The sequence below is a fragment of the Pelophylax lessonae genome (assembly GCF_965119305.1).
Source record: "Pelophylax lessonae genome assembly, chromosome: 13".
In the NCBI taxonomy this organism is placed as follows: Eukaryota; Metazoa; Chordata; class Amphibia; order Anura; family Ranidae; genus Pelophylax; species Pelophylax lessonae.
Window position 1 is genome coordinate 208,280,312 of NC_138780.1, and position 17,251 is coordinate 208,297,562.

General features: G+C 50.8%; 1 protein-coding gene across 1 annotated transcript in view; it reads right to left on the minus strand.

The window, feature by feature from the left end:
• The window catches only part of PPP2R5C (protein phosphatase 2 regulatory subunit B'gamma), a 155,984-nt gene that overhangs the window by 126,501 nt on the left and 12,232 nt on the right, over window positions 1–17,251 (minus strand). Inside the window, exon 3 of the mRNA XM_082242710.1 lies at window positions 14,431–14,590. Within this exon, the coding sequence (XP_082098836.1) occupies window positions 14,431–14,590 (160 nt within the window). The remainder of the gene's footprint in view (window positions 1–14,430; window positions 14,591–17,251) is intronic.

Consider the following 17,251-nt stretch of genomic DNA (forward strand, 5'->3'; position numbering starts at 1 on the left):
CTCCTCAGGTCTGTGAGGGATCACAGCAGTGCAACCTGAAGAATTCGTCCTCTACAATACCAATCTACAGAAACCAAGAATTCGTTCTCTACGACCCCAATCTACAGAAACCAAGAGTCTGTCCTCTACAACCCCAATCTACAGAAACCAAAGGACTCCGTCCTCTACGACCCCAATCTACAGAAACCAGAAGAATCCGTCCTCTACGACCCCAATCTACAGAAACCAAGAATTCCTCCTCTACAACCCCAATCTACAGAAACCAAAGGACTCCGTCCTCTACGACCCCAATCTACAGAAACCAGAAGAATCCGTCCTCTACGACCCCAATCTACAGAAACCAAGAATTCGTCCTCTACAACCGCAATCTACAGAAACCAGAAGACTCCGTTCTCTACAACCCCAATCTACAGAAACCAGGAATTCGTTCTCTACGACCCCAATCTACAGAAACCAAGAATTCCTCCTCTACAACCCCAATCTACAGAAACCAAAGGACTCCGTCCTCTACGACCCCAATCTACAGAAACCAGAAGAATCCGTTCTCTACGACCCCAATCTACAGAAACCAAGAATTCGTCCTCTACAACCCCAATCTACAGAAACCAGAAGAATCCGTTCTCTACGACCCCAATCTACAGAAACCAGAAGACTCCGTTCTCTATGACCCCAATCTACAGAAACCAGAAGACTCCGTTCTCTATGACCCCAATCTACAGAAACCAGAAGACTCCGTTCTCTATGACCCCAATCTACAGAAACCAAGACTCCGTCCTCTATGGCCCCAATCTACAGAAACCAAGAATTCCTCCTCTATGGCCCCAATCTACAGAAACCAAGAATTCGTCCTCTATGACCCCAATCTACAGAAACCAGAAGAATTCGTCCTCTACGACCCCAATCTACAGAAACCAAGAATCCGTTCTCTACGACCCCAATCTACAGAAACCAAGAATTCGTCCTCTACAACCCCAATCTACAGAAACTAAAAGACTCCATCCTCTACAACCCCAATCTACAGAAACCAAGAATTCTTCCTCTACAACCCCAATCTACAGAAACCAGAAGAATCCGTTCTCTACGACCCCAATCTACAGAAACCAAGAATTCGTCCTCTACAACCCCAATCTACAGAAACCAAAGGACTCCGTTCTCTACAACCCCAATCTACAGAAACCAAGAATTCGTCCTCTACGACCCCAATCTACAGAAACCAGAAGAATCCGTTCTCTACAACCCCAATCTACAGAAACCAGAAGAATCCGTTCTCTACGACCCCAATCTACAGAAACCAAGAATTCGTCCTCTACAACCCCAATCTACAGAAACCAGAAGAATCCGTTCTCTACGACCCCAATCTACAGAAACCAGAAGACTCCGTTCTCTATGACCCCAATCTACAGAAACCAGAAGACTCCGTTCTCTATGACCCCAATCTACAGAAACCAGAAGACTCCGTTCTCTATGACCCCAATCTACAGAAACCAAGACTCCGTCCTCTATGGCCCCAATCTACAGAAACCAAGAATTCCTCCTCTATGGCCCCAATCTACAGAAACCAAGAATTCGTCCTCTATGACCCCAATCTACAGAAACCAGAAGAATTCGTCCTCTACGACCCCAATCTACAGAAACCAAGAATCCGTTCTCTACGACCCCAATCTACAGAAACCAAGAATTCGTCCTCTACAACCCCAATCTACAGAAACCAAAAGACTCCGTTCTCTACAACCCCAATCTACAGAAACCAAGAATTCGTCCTCTACAACCCCAATCTACAGAAACCAGAAGGATCAGTACTATATAACCCTAATCTACAGGATCTACAAGTGTCCGTTCTCTATGACCCCAATCTACAGAAATCAAAAGAGTGCATTCTGTATGTCCCCAATTTACAGAAACCAGGAATTCATCCTCTACAACCCCAATCTACAGAAACCAAAAGACTCCGTTCTCTATGACCCCAATCTACAGAAACCAAAAGACTCCGTTCTCTACAACCTCAATCTACAGAAACCAGAAGAGTCCATTCTCTACGACCCCAATCTACAGAAGCCAGAAGGATCCGTTCTCTATGACCCTAAACTACAGCAACCAGAAGGATCCGTTCTCTATGACCCCAATCTACAGAAGCTAGAAGGATCAGTTTTCTATGACCCCAATCTACAGAAATCAGATTAATCCGTTCTCTTTGACCCCAATCTACAGAAACCGGTCATTTAACCCCTTCTCCTCACTGGGGTATTCCTGAATACACAGCATGGTCTTTATACTGATCACATCTACAGTCAGATTTACTGAAGAATACGTGAAGGTAAAATGACAACAAACAGACTTCTGGGATCTTGGCAAAGGCAAATTTCTGGCTTCCTATGAAAGTGGTTTTGCACACACTGCCCCCTGGTGTTCAGCCACTTCACTGCAGTTTCTCTTCCCTCCACAGAGCAGAAGTAAATTAGTGAAATGCATCTCCTGCGTTCGATCAGTCACCGGCTGCATGTACTTTCCTGGTTATATTCTGATCCGCCCTCTTCCTTCACTTTACAGACAATGCCGACCTCGTATCTTCTATCAGGGAACGGCTCCCGCCAACTGCAAACCCCAATACCAGGATGAGGGTTCCCTACCACCAGCAGCTGCACTTTTACTGCTCCCCCTGCACAGGCAGTGGTCGGGGGGGGGGGGGGGGTACACGCCCCATGAGTGTGAATTCTGCAACTGGAATTGAACCCCTTCTCCTGTCCCATCAAAGCAGCACATTAAAGTGAATGGGGCCGTACTGCAACCATGTGCAATGCATGGAGCAGCTCATCCATGTCTTTATGGACCTTGCTTTGTGCACTGGTGTGCAGTCATGTTGGAACAGGGAGGGACCGTCCCCAAACTCCTCCCACAAAGCTGGGAGCATGAAATTGTCCAAAATGTCTTGGTAAACTGATGCCTTAAGAGTTCCCTTCACTGGAACTAAGGGGCCAAGCCCAACCCCTGAAAAACACCCCCACACCATAATCCCCCCTCCCCATAATCCCCCCTCCCCTCACAACATAATCCCCCCTCCCCCCACACCATAATCCCCCCTCCCCACCAAATGATTTGGACCAGTGCACAAAGCAAGGTCCAAAAAGACATCTTTGCGATTAGAGCAGAGACTGTGAGCCAGGACTTCTCATCCAACATCAGTGCCTGACCTCACAAATGTGCTTCTGGAAGAATGGTGAAACATTCCCATAGACACTCCTAAACCTTGTGGACAGCCTTCCCAGAAGAGTTGAAGCTGTTATAGCTGCAAAGGGTGAGCCAACTCAATATTGAACCCTACGGACTAAGACTGGGATGCCATTAAAGTTCATGTGTGTGTAAAGGCAGGCGTCCCAATACTTTTGGTAATATAGTGTATATAGAGAGGGTGGGGGGGGGGGGGGAGTTGGGAAGATGAGTGTGGGGGGGGGGGGGTGTTGGGAGGATGAGTGTGTGGGGGGGGGGTGTTGGGAGGATGGGGGGGGGGGGAGTGTTGGGAGGATGAGTGTGGGGGGATGCTGGGAGGATGAGTGTGGGGGGGATGCTGGGAGGATGAGTGTGGGGGGGATGCTGGGAGGATGAGTGTGGGGGGGGGGGGGGTGTTGGGAGGATAAGTATTGGGGGGGGTGTTGGGAGGATGAGTGTGGGGGGGGGGTGCTGGGAGGATGATTGTGGGGGGGGGGTGTTGGGAGGATGATTGTGGGGGGGGGGGGGGGGTGTTGGGAGGATGAGTGTGTGGGGGGGGGGGTGTTGGGAGGATGGGGGGGGGGGGGGGGAGTGTTGGGAGGATGAGTGTGGGGGGATGCTGGGAGGATGAGTGTGGGGGGGATGCTGGGAGGATGAGTGTGGGGGGGATGCTGGGAGGATGAGTGTGGGGGGGGGGGGGTGTTGGGAGGATGAGTGTGGGGGGGGGGTGCTGGGAGGATGATTGGGGGGGGGGGTGCTGGGAGGATGATTGTGGGGGGGGGGTGTTGGGAGGATGATTGTGGGGGGGGGGTGTTGGGAGGATGATTGTGGGGGGGGGGGTGTTGGGAGGATGATTGTGGGGGGGGGGGGGGGTGTTGGGAGGATGATTGTGGGGGGGGGGGGTGTTGGGAGGATGATTGTGGGGGGGGGGGGTGTTGGGAGGATGAGTGTGGGAGGGTGGGTGGGAGGATGAGTGGGGGGGGGGTTCTGGGAGGATGAGTGGGGGGGGGGGGTGTTGGGCTGGATGAGTGGGGGGGGGGGGTGCTGGGAGGATGAGGGTGGGGGGGGGGGTTGTTGGGAGGATGAGTATGGGGGGGGTGTTGGGAGGATGAGTGTGTGGGGGGGGTGGGAGGATGAGTGTGGGGGGGGGGTGCTGGGAGGATGAGTGTGGGGGGGGTGTTGGGAGGATGAGTGTGTGTGGGGGGGGGGGGGGGGGGGTGGGAGGATGAGTGTGGGGGGGGGTGCTGGGAGGATGAGTGTGGGGGGGGGGTGCTGGGAGGATGAGGGTGGGGGGGGTGCTGGGAGGATGAGTATGGGGGGGGGGGGGAGTGTGGGGGGGGGGGTGTTGGGAGGATGAGTGTGTGTGGGGGGGGGGGTGGGAGGATGAGTGTGGGGGGGGGGTGTTGGGAGGATGAGTGTGTGGGGGGGGTGGGAGGATGAGTGTGGGGGGGGGTGCTGGGAGGATGAGTGTGGGGGGGTGTTGGGAGGATGAGTGTGTGTGGGGGGGGGGGGGGGGGGTGGGAGGATGAGTGTGGGGGGGGGTGCTGGGAGGATGAGTGTGGGGGGGGGGGGGGGGGGGGGGGGGGGGAGTGTGGGGGGGGGGGTGTTGGGAGGATGAGTGTGTGTGGGGGGGGGGTGGGAGGATGAGTGTGGGGGGGGGGTGTTGGGAGGATGAGTGTGTGTGGGGGGGGGTGCTGGGAGGATGAGTGTGGGGGGGGTGTTGGGAGGATGAGTATGGGGGGGGGGGGGGGGGGGGGAGTGTTGGGAGGATGAATTTGCGATATTTTGTATCCATGATGATTATCAGTGGTGGGTGTCGGCAGTCACAGTTGATTGGTTGGTCCTCCATAGTAAGGATCCTTCCATCCAATTGTACAGAGAGTTCGCTGGCAATGACCAATCAGCATCTTACTGACATTTTGTGTGAACCCGTCCCGGCAATAAAGTTTCAACTGATTTAATATAGTGCCCCCCCCCCCCTTTCCTCAGAACATCTAAGGCTCTGCCCTCAGCAGCCAGAAAATCAGCATTTTTTGGGAAATGTACTCACCTGTGAACCCCCTCCTGATCTCACACCGCCGCTGTTTCTGGGTGAACGGACTGCTGACTGATCTCTGCAGTGACCCCCCCATCCCAGAGATCACCGCTTCCTTGCCGACACCTCCTATGATGTCATCCATTTCTGGATCCTGACAGAACCTCATACACAGCTCATCCAATAGGAAGTGTCCATGGCAGGCAGGCACTGATGTGGACACCTGAAGGAGGACCCAAACCAGGAAGTAAACAGAAAAGCAGACTCAGCCCGGAGTGTCCTGTAACCATGGCAACAGGCAAGTTAAAAGAGCTTGAGATGGCTTTTTTTTTTTTAATATAATGTAGCAATTAGTTAGGGGGTGGGGGGGGTGTTGAGGGTTTTTACCTCCCCCCCCCCCCCCCCCCCCCAAGTAGGACATTAAACAGAGGATTTCCATGGAGGACGGATCTTTACCATTGTAGACCAATGAAGCGCGCTGTGACAGCAGACACGGACGGATGGATAAACATGGCGGATACTTTGTGCGTTTTCAGGCGATTTGATTTATTTCATGGCTGAACATCACAGAGGATATTCTGCCCGCCATTCTGGAACGCACTGAACGCACATGTCCCGGTCATGGTTTTAAGGCATCCAAGTGCGCAAAAGAAACCGGCGATTTGTTGCAACAAAACACAGATAAAAAATTTCTTTTTTGGAGTAAAAGAGTATTCCATAGGAGCCACTTTGCGGCATTTTTTGGAGTGGAACGCTGCGCATTCAAATGAATGGCGCTGCTCCAAAAATGCAGAAAAAGAATACAAAATAACCTGCGATGCTCTGACATCACTTCATGTGACCGGGGCCCCGGACATCTCCGTTTCTGGGCGTTTTCCTACACCACACGTCAAACACAAGACCCACGGGTGGAATCCGGCCCTCCACGCCACTTCATGTGGCTCTCACACCCAGCGGAGGGGTGGAAGGGATATGTGAACAACCTGTGAAACAGTCGATCCCTGAGCTCTGCAAACCCCTGAGCACGGCACCCTGCGCGCCTCCCTGAGCCCGGCACCCTGCGCGCCCCCCCTGAGCCCGGCACACTGCGCGCCCCCCCTGAGCCCGGAACCCTGTGCGCCCGGAACCCTGCGCGTCCCCTGAGCCCGGAACCCTGCGGGTCCCCTGAGCCCGGCACACTGCGCGCCCCCTGAGCCCGGCAACCTGCGCGCCCCCCTGAGCCCGGCACCCTGCGCGCCCCCCTGAGCCCGTAGTATAGAGATGAGGAGAGTGGAAAGTATTCAGCAGTTTAGCAAAATTCCAAAGGGCAGGGCTGACACCACTGACTCCACAAAGCTGCTGTGTGTGGTCAGCAGATGATATAAATGGGTGGAGGAGCACAAATCCTGGGTCCTATTGGGGATATAACATGGCGGGGGGGGGGGGGGGGTGTACATAATGCAGAGGTTGTGGCTAGGATACAAGGGAAGTGTGCGGAGAGGATACAAGGGAAGTGTGCGGAGAGGATACAAGGGAAGTGTGCGGAGAGGATACAAGGGAAGTGAGCGGAGGGGATACAAGGGAAGTGTGCGGAGAGCATACAAGGGAAGTGTGCGGAGAGGATACAAGGGAAGTGTGTGTAGTAGGGAGGGACAGTAACAGGGAGGGACAGTAACAGGGAGGGACAGTAACAGGGAGGGACAGTAACAGGGAGGGACAGTAACAGGGAGGGACAGTAACAGGGAGGGACAGTAACAGGGAGGGACAGTAACAGGGAGGGACAGGTCCTCTTTATTGGGGGATGGGGGGTCCCCTCCTCTGCACTTCAAAGTATTTAAAGCACCAAAATTCTCCCCCCCCAAAAAATGCTCAGCAGACATTGCGCACCCCCCCCCCCCCCCACTCAGCAGACACTGGACCCCTCCACCCACGACATGCTCAGCAGACATTGCGACCCCCCCACCCACCCAACCCCCCGCAAAATGCTCAGCAGACATTGCACCCCCCTCCCCCGCACCATGCTCAGCAGACGTTGCCGCTTGCTAAAAACAACCCCAGTTGCAGCAAGGTGGCGCATTTAAAAAAATAAAAAGTGTAGACAGAGCATTGGGCGGAGCTCAGCCAATCATCACCACACACCGGTGTCAGTGCTGCAATGTAGCGGCGGGTGTGAAGGAGTCCTTACAGCTCTCACTGATCGGAGTCCTCATTTACATTCGTCTTCTGCTCCTGTCCCAGATTCAGGCTATAAATAACCCCCCCTCTGCCGGCAAAGTACCAGCAACACCAGGCAGGCTGGATGTGCCGAGATCAAACGTCTGGTTATAAATACCCTCCATAGTAACCCCACACCCACAGAGTGACCCTCCACCCTCCCTCCCCCCAACCCACCAGAAGGAACCTCCACCCTCACCCCCATAGTAAGCCCTTACCCACAGAGTAAGCCTCCATCCTCCCGGCCCCCCAACAACCCACCAAAGGGAACCTCCACCTCACCCCCATAGTAAGCCCTTACCTACAGAGTGACCCTCCACCCTCCCTCCCCCCAACCCACCAGAAGGAACCTCCACCCTACCCTCCATAGTAAGCCCTTACCTACAAAGTGAGCCTCCCCCCGCAAGGAGCCTCTACCCCAGCAACCCACCATAACAAATATCCACCCTACCCCCGATAGAAAGCCCTTACCCACAGAGTGAGCATCTGCAACCCCCCCAGAAGGAACCTCCACCCTACCCCTCATAGTAAGCCCTCACCCACAGAGTGAGCTTCCCTGCCCAATAAGGAGCCTCCACCCTCTCCCACCCCCAACCCCCTATAGTGAACCCTCCACCCTACCCCCAATAGTAAGCCCTTAGCTACAGAGTGAGCTCCCCGCCATAAGAAGCCTCCACCCTCTACCCCCCATAAAGAACCTCCACCTTACCCCCGAGTATAAGCCCTTACCCACAGAATGAGCCTCCACACCCCCAATAAGACAGCGATTAACTATTTCCTATTGCTTTCAATCACGAGGAAGCCCTGCTGGGTCCCCTGCATGTGATCACTGAAGAGCCCCATTGGCAAATGTGAATTGGGGCCAAAGGAAAAAAAAAAAAAAAAAACCGAACAGCCACCTCTTCTAAGGAGTGGTGACCTGCTATCTATATCTATATATATTTACTCTTTGTCCTGATTGGCTCACAGCAGCGGCACCATTGGTTCCCACTGCTGTCAAAGTCAGTTAGTCAATCAGGAGAGAGAGGGGGCAGGGCCGAACCACGGCTCCATGTCTAAATGGACACACAGAGTTGTAGCTTGGTTTAGGTGCCCTCATAGAAAGCCGCTTGGATAGGAGGGAGAGACCAGGAGCAGCAGCCAGGGACCCCAGAAGAGGAGGATCGGGGCTACTCTGTGCAAAACAATTACAGACCCAGAAAGTATAACATAGCAAACAAGAGTTAAGTGCCCATTCACACTACTGCGACTTGTCAGGTGATCAGCCTGACAAGCCACGGTCCATTCTGTGCAATGGACCCGTTCTAATAGGAGTGACACAAGTCGCTCCGACTTAGAAAAAGGGTCCTGTACTACTTCGGGGCGACATCAGAGCGACTTGCATAGACATTCATTATATGAAGTCCCTGCAGGTCACGCTGAAGTCGCATAGCACGCGACTTCACAGGTCGCCCCCGAAGTCGTGCCGCGTTAGTGTGAACCGGCACTAAGCCAGATCATTCATTTTGAACAAGGGGGAGGAGCCAACCTGAGCTGTGTCTATGGACGCAGGCAGCGCAGCTCAGCAGTGAGCGCACAGGTGTACACCCAAAGCAAGCTGCTTGCTATGGGGGGGGGGGGGGGGGACACCAAGATGAGGAGGAGGAGCCAGGAGCGCTATCAGGGGACCCCAGAAGAGGAAGGTCTGTGCAATTCTAATGCACAAAGCAGGTAAATATGAACCGGTTTGTTATATAAAAAAAATAAAAAAATAAATTTGAGTTCACAAGGATTTAAAAAGGTAAATATATTACAGAAATGGTACAGAACTCCCTGTATTTAAAGAACAGACCCAAAAGCAAATTGTCAATCAACAAAAAATTATTCATAAAGTAGATGAACATATCTAAAACATACAAGCTATGGTGCTGCAGTCTCTAATGATGTGAAAACGCCACAATGTCCTCGGTGCCCATTGACTGACCTAGACCATCCCTGAGCCAAGGTCACATGAGGGACCCGCCAAGGTCACATGAGGGACCCTGGGTTCATTTATACTCAAGACAATGTGATTGGCCAACACTAACAGAAAGTAGTGATTGAAGTCTAGATGTCAATGACCGGTCCTCTTCCAGAAGGAATGGGGGGGAGGTAATAAAGGTTCAGGACCGGGGGGGGTGGTGACCCCACAAGCTGCAGAAACAGCGATTTGACTTCTGTAGCCAGGAGACATTCCTCTCCCAGAGAACAATGCCGAGGACTGATAACATTTCCAGGATTAGCTCCTCTCCTCATACCGAAAATAACCCCCGGGACGGCACTCCGAGTACCGAGATCAGAGATAGGAAGAACATTCAGGCTCCAGTCACACCTGAGCCGATTGTTTCCAGGCGTTTTCCAGGTGTTTGGAGGCGGGCATTGACATCTAACAAAAATGCCTGAAATCTGCCAAAAAGAAGCTCAGGTACTTTGAGCTTCAGAAGACGAAACGCTCAGCTGTGAACAGGGGCATTGAGATGAATGGGATTTTGCTTGTTAGGCGTTCTGAGATTTCAGAGATGAGCGTTCTATGAGCTGAAAAAGGTCCTCAAGTAGAGTCAAAGCTGAGGTGTAATGTATCAATAAATCTTTCCTTCCACCAACCCAAATATATATCTTTTGCATTTTCCAAATACTCCTCTTTTTGGATTCAATGACCTCATAGTGAGACTCTCAGCCACTTCTCCGTATGCCTTTGTTTAGGAGGAGGGGGGGGCAGAAGACATCACTGCACTACGTCATAGCACCCCCCCCCCCCCCGCCTCACCTCGTCATCTCACCAAAACACTTTCAGGTCGAGGGCTGCATATAGGACAAGTAAAAACCATTTTTAGTCCACCTTGATGGGCGGGATTGGTGGCTGCATAGACACTGACAGGGGAGCACGGAGCCGGCGGGGAGCTCCAGGAAGTCGCATCGCTGAAGCCCAGGTAAGTTTAGTTCTGCTATAAGCTGCGTACACACAGAGGTTTTCATTCAGCCAGCGGGTTAAACGAAAGAAAATAAAAAATAAATTGTGAAGTGAATGCAAGGATCTCATTCGCTGTGCGTACCGGGATCAGGACAACAGACGAGGAGTGTGTACCGGGATCAGGACAACAGATGAGTGCGTACTGGGATCAGGACAACAGACGAGGAGTGTGTACCGGGATCAGGACAACAGATGAGTGCGTACTGGGATCAGGACAACAGATGGTGTGTACCGAGCTCAGGACAACAGATGGAGTGTGTACCGGGATCAGGACAACAGACGAGGAGTGTGTACCGGGATCAGGACAACAGACGAGGAGTGTGTACCGGGATCAGGACAACAGACGAGGAGTGTGTACCGGGATCAGGACAACAGACGAGGAGTGTGTACCGGGATCAGGACAACAGACGAGGAGTGCGTACCGGGATCAGGACAACAGATGAGGAGTGCGTACCGGGATCAGGACAACAGACGAGGAGTGTGTACCGGGATTAGGACAACAGACGAGGAGTGTGTACCGGGATCAGGACAACAGACGAGGAGTGCGTACCGGGATCAGGACAACAGACGAGGAGTGCGTACCGGGATCAGGACAACAGACGAGAAGTGTGTACCGGGATCAGGACAACAGACGAGGAGTGCGTACCGGGATCAGGACAACAGACGAGGAGTGCGTACCGGGATCAGGACAACAGACGAGAAGTGTGTACCGGGATTAGGACAACAGACGAGGAGTGCGTACCGGGATCAGGACAACAGACGAGGAGTGCGTACCGGGATCAGGACAACAGACGAGGAGTGTGTACCAGGATCAGGACAACAGACGAGGAGTGTGTACCGGGATCAGGACAACAGATGAGGAGTGTGTACCAGGATCAGGACAACAGACGAGGAGTGTGTACCGGGATCAGGACAACAGACGAGGAGTGTGTACCAGGATCAGGACAACAGACGAGGAGTGTGTACCGGGATCAGGACAACAGATGAGGAGTGTGTACCGGGATCAGGACAACAGACGAGGAGTGCATGCCGGGATCAGGACAACAGACGAGGAGTGTGTCCCGGGATCAGGACAACAGACGAGGAGTGCATGCCGGGATCAGGACAACAGACGAGGAGTGTGTCCCGGGATCAGGACAACCTATCAGGGGGAAGGAAGTTGAGGCCGGAGGTCAGCTGTAGAGCTCGCAGTACAAACAGCAAAAATTCTATAGAACTGAAGAGGAACTTCTGAATTATCATTCCAATTACCGGCATTACTGTCAAAACATTGTCTCTCGGGATTCCTGATTTATAGAAATCAGCAGCAGAGAAGAAGCGAGCAAATTGCAGTCACCACCCACTCATTATGACTAACACTCCCAGCATGCATTGTAACGGCAGAGTGCTGAGCCACGTGCAGGGTCGCTGTTCATAGAGGTGGGCATTGCTCTCAACTTGCTCATTTAACCCCCCCCGGGGGTCACATCGTTACTTCCCATCATTGGAGCGACCATCAAACACCGTGTGAGAAGTACAGGGACTGTGGAGTCAAATCTGTGTTCATTCCACACCGAAGGGCGCTAGCGCTATCTGGCACTTCTTAGCGTGTCCTCTGCTGGATGTCGGGGTTTCTCCGGCCAGGACAGGACACAGGGGTGATAGTGGGAGAAGTTAAAGCTGGACTCCGGGGAAAACTACAAAATCCCCCTTGCAGTGGGGCTCCCCTGCACTGCAAGGGTTAAATGCTTGTTCGAGCAGGGGTCTCCAAACTACGGCCCTCCAGTTGTTCAGGAACTACAATTCCCATCATGTCTGTGAATGTCAGAGTTTTACAATGCCTCATGGGACGTGAAGTTCCCCAACAGCTGGAGGGACGTAGTTTGAGGATCCCTGATAGAATATCATTCAAAAGCAGTTTTACCCATCATCCCTCACTTCTGCTGGTTCCTTATGTCAGTGTGACTGGTCCCCAAATTTCTCTCTTTGTTGCTCCATCTGACAGTAGACCAACAGTCCTGCATTGTAAGTGAGGAAGTCAAGGGCCCGCCCACAACAGAGACATTGGAGGGAAGAGGAGAGCGCCGTCTACAGAGGGATCTAGTAATTGTTTGCTCACACGGGTGTACTAAAGCATACATCCATATGAAGGGCTGTGTTCGCCAGCATAGGATGAATAGGTGGTCACATAGCTTCTTCAGTATACCCTGAAGTCATGTGATCATGACGAACCGTATAGGGCGGAGCTGGTGACATCAGTACATTGCAGCAGGAAGTTGGGCAAGAAGGAAGTTACCAACCTCCTGCAATCCCTTTAGACCGATTTCCCACCCATGCAGTTTGCTTTTGATCTCTTTCTGCAGGACTTTTTGCGATGCGTTTTTGATACATTTTTCAAGTTATTCATTTTTTTATGCTTTTTTTGGGGCCAATTTGTTGTTGAGCAGATTAGAAAAACACAAAACGCAGCAAACACACAAACTACATTGCACTGCGTTACTTTAACTTTAACAATTGCACGGTCGTGCGACGCTGTATCCAAATACAATTTATGTCCCTTTTTTCCCCACAAATAGAGATTTCTTTTGGTGGTATTTGATCTCCTGTGCGATTTTTATTTTTTGTGCTATAAACAAAAAAAGAGCAACAATTCTGGGGGGGGGGGGGTTGTTGCACTGATTCGGGGGGGGGAGACAGAAGATCTCCACCTTGTCCCCTTGTAGTACGGTGATCTGTCTTGCTTACATAGGAAGACCGCCGCTCTGCCTCTCCCATGGATGATGGCGGGTGGCCAGCAGACATCGGGTCCACCAGACCTGTTGATTGACATCCCCGCAAGCCAATCACGGTGTGATTGCACCCCCAGCAGAGTGACGATGCCGTTTAGTGGCTTTTGAACAAAACTATGTACAGGTACGTCATTAAACGCAATCGCGCCACTTTGCCGCAATATATACACGGCGGCTGGTTGGTAAGTGGTCAAAGGGGAAGACCAATTTTGACCCATCTGATCTATAGGCCTAAACTGGAGAGGAGAGAGCGACTGATTCAATGGAAGTCTACATTTCTGCACCATTCTTTCAGGAATTGGATGAGCGATTGTGGATTATATTGTGTATATATATATTGGGTGTATATATTGTGTATATATTGGGTGTATATATTGTGTATACATTGGAAATTATATTGTGTATATATTTTGTATACATTGGGGATTATATTGGGTGTATATATTGGGGTGTATATATAGGGGTGTATATTGGGGGTGTATATATTGGGGATATATATTGGGTGTATATATTGTGTATACAGTGGAAATTATATTGTGTATATATTTTGTATACATTGGGGATTATATTGGGTGTATATATAGTGTGTATATCGGGGGTGTATATATATCGGGGGTGTATATATATCGGGGGTGTATATATATCGGGGGTGTATATATATCGGGGGTGTATATATATATCGGGGGTGTATATATATATCGGGGGTGTATATATATCGGGGGTGTATATATATCGGGGGTGTATATATATCGGGGGTGTATATATTGGGTGTATATATTGTGTATACAGTGGAAATTATATTGTGTATATATTTTGTATACATTGGGGATTATATTGGGTGTATATATTGGGGTGTATATATAGGGGTGTATATTGGGGTGTATATTGGGGGTGTATATCGGGGGTGTATATATTGGGGATATATATTGGGTGTATATATTGTGTATACAGTGGAAATTATATTGTGTATATATTTTGTATACATTGGGGATTATATTGGGTGTATATATAGTGTGTATATCGGGGGTGTATATATCGGGGGTGTATATATATCGGGGGTGTATATATATCGGGGGTGTATATCGGGGGTGTATATCGGGGGTGTATATCGGGGGTGTATATCGGGGGTGTATATCGGGGGTGTATATCGCGTTTTCTGTGGATTCCACACACTGAGCCGCGTTCCATCCTCCTATATGGAGATGCCCTTTACAACTCATGAATAATAAATGCAGATCTACCTTTGAGAGCCGGCAGCTTCTGCAGTTCCCGGTTATTGCTGATGTTGTATCTGGAGGAACTCTGACGCTTCTCCTTCTTCACCACCGTCTGTGGGGTGGGCACCTTAATCTTCGATACCTGAGCTGGTGGGGGAGTGTTATTCGCCTTCTTGTTGGACACCTGCAGGAAAATAAAAGCCATAATGAGACATAGGAGGAGGTCTATGGAAGGCTAAGAGTCAGCAACATGCAGAGAATTCTGGCACGGAGAGATTCCATCATCCACCTTGATTGAATGGATGGAGGAACTTTTCCATTCAGCTTGCTGGCTGAGGAAAAAAAAAAAAAAAAAACACATGTCAAGTCGCACAGCAAGTCAAAAGCCATTTGTTTCTATCTGGCCCGTTTTCACTGCCGCGACTTCAGTTGCGGCGACTTCAAAAGTAGTTTGTGCACTACTTTTGAGCCGTCTTCAGTGAGAATTCCCTCTATAATGAGGGACAAGTTGCACTGAATGCCGCAAGCAACTTTCACTACGAAGTCGCACGACTTCATAGCCGTGGCAGTGGAAATGGAGCCTTAAGGAGTTGTAAAGGCAGAGGATTCATTCTTTGCATTAAGATAAAACTTTCTCTGTGCAGCAGCCACTGCTAATACTTACCTGAGCCCCCTCTTGAACCAGCAATGTTGCAAGAGACACTCGGCTGACTGGGACTTTCCCTCCAGATTGGCTGAGATCAGCAGCAGGCCAGTGAGCCAATGATGAGAGAGAGAGAGGGGGGGGTGAGGCCTAGCCACAGCTCCGTGTCTGAATGGACACACAGGGCAGCGGCTTGGCTCGGGTGCCCCAGAGAAAGCTGTGTGCTGTGGGGGCACTCGATAGGAGGGAGGGGCCAGGAGCACCGGTGAGGGACCCGTGAAGAGGAGGATCCGGGTCACTCTGTGCAAAACCAACCGCATAAAGAGGAAAGTAGAACAGGTTTGTTTTTTTTAAACCAAAAAAAAAAAAACAAGACTTTGAGGCCAAGTTCACATGTCGGCATTTTGGGGCGTTTTTCTGCTCTAGGATCAGAAAATGCCCAACAAGACAAATCCTATTCATTTCACATCCCTGACGTTTTAAGCAAAACGCCCAACGCTCAAAAAAGTACACAAGCTTCTTTTTGGGCAGATTACAGGCGTTTTTATTTTTTTTCATTGGTCACTTATCAACCTAAAAACGCCTGAAAAAAGCAACGCCAAGAAGTGAACGTAGCGTAAAGCAAGTGCAAAAGCGTTTTTTGTTTTTTTTTTTAAATTTAACACAATAACCAGGATATTCTTACCGGCTTGGTGATGTTTTTGTAGAGTGGCCCCCGATCCTCCTTTAATGGTGTCCCAAGCTGGCGCTCCTGGCTCTACACCCCCTGCCAAGTGTCCTCATAGCAAGAGCACAAACCAAGCCATGAAGTCCAAGGAATTGTCTGTAGACCTCGGAGACAGGATTGTATGGAGGCACAGATCGGGGGAAGGGTACAGAAACATTTCTGCAGCATTGAAGGTCCCAATGAGCACAGTGGCCTCCATCATCTGTAAATGGAAGAAGTTTGGAACCACCAAGACTCTTCCTAGAGCGGGCCGCCCGGCCAAACTGAGCGATCGGGGGAGGGGGACCTTAGTCAGGGAGGTGACCAAGAACCCGATGGTCACTCTGACAGAGCTCCAGCGTTTCTCTATGGAGAGAGGAGAACCTTCCAGAAGAACAACCATCTCTGCAGCACTCCACCAATCAGGCCTGTATGGGTGTGGCCAGACGGAAGCCACTCCTCAGTAAAAGTCACATGACAGCCCGCCTGGAGTTTACCAAAAGGCACCTGAAGGACTCTCAGACCATGAGAAACAAAATTCTCTGCTCTGATGAAACAAAGATTGAACTCTTTGGCCTGAATGGCAAGCGTCATGTCTGGAGGAAACCAGGCACCGCCCATCACCTGGCCAATACCATCCCTACTGTGAAGCATGGTGGTGGCAGCATCATGGTGGGATGTTTTTCAGCAGCAGGAACTGGGAGACTAGTCAGGATGGAGGGAAAGATGAATGCAGCAATGTACAGAGACATCCTTGATGAAAACCTTCTCCAGAGCGCTCTGGACCTCAGACTAGGGCGAAGATTCATCTTCCAACAGGACAACGACCCTAAGCACTCAGCCAAGATAACAAAGGATTGGCTACGGGACAACTCTGTAAATGTCCTTGAGTGGCCCAGCCAGAGTCCAGACTTGAACCCCATTGGACATCTCTGGAGAGATCTGAAAATGGCTGTGCACCGACCCTCCCCCATCCAACCTGATGGAGCCTGAGAGGTCCTGCAAAGAAGAATGGGAGAAACTGCCCAAAAATAGGAGTGCCAAGCTTGTAGCATCATACTCAGAAATACTGGAGGCTGGAATTGGTGCCAAAGGAGCTTCACCAAAGTATTGAGCAAAGGGGGAGAATACTTATGTACATGGCAAAGGGGGTGAATACTTATGTACATGGGATTTTCTTTTTATTTTTAATAAATTTGCAAAGATTTCAAACAAACTTCTCTCACGTTGTCATTATGGGGGAGGGGTTTGTAGAATTTTGAGGAAAATAATGAATTGAATCCATGTTGGAATAAGGCTGTAACATAAAAAGTGGAAAAAGTGAAGCTCTGTGAATACTTTCCGGATGCTCTGTAGAGAGGAAGATGTTCGTACGCAGGCACCCCAGACATGTCTGTTCACTTTAATGAAACCCTGAGGTCTCACCCGGCCTCTATTGAAGCTAATAGAGCACAGATCTCACCCTATTAGCCTCTTTGCTGGCTGTGGCACCCAGG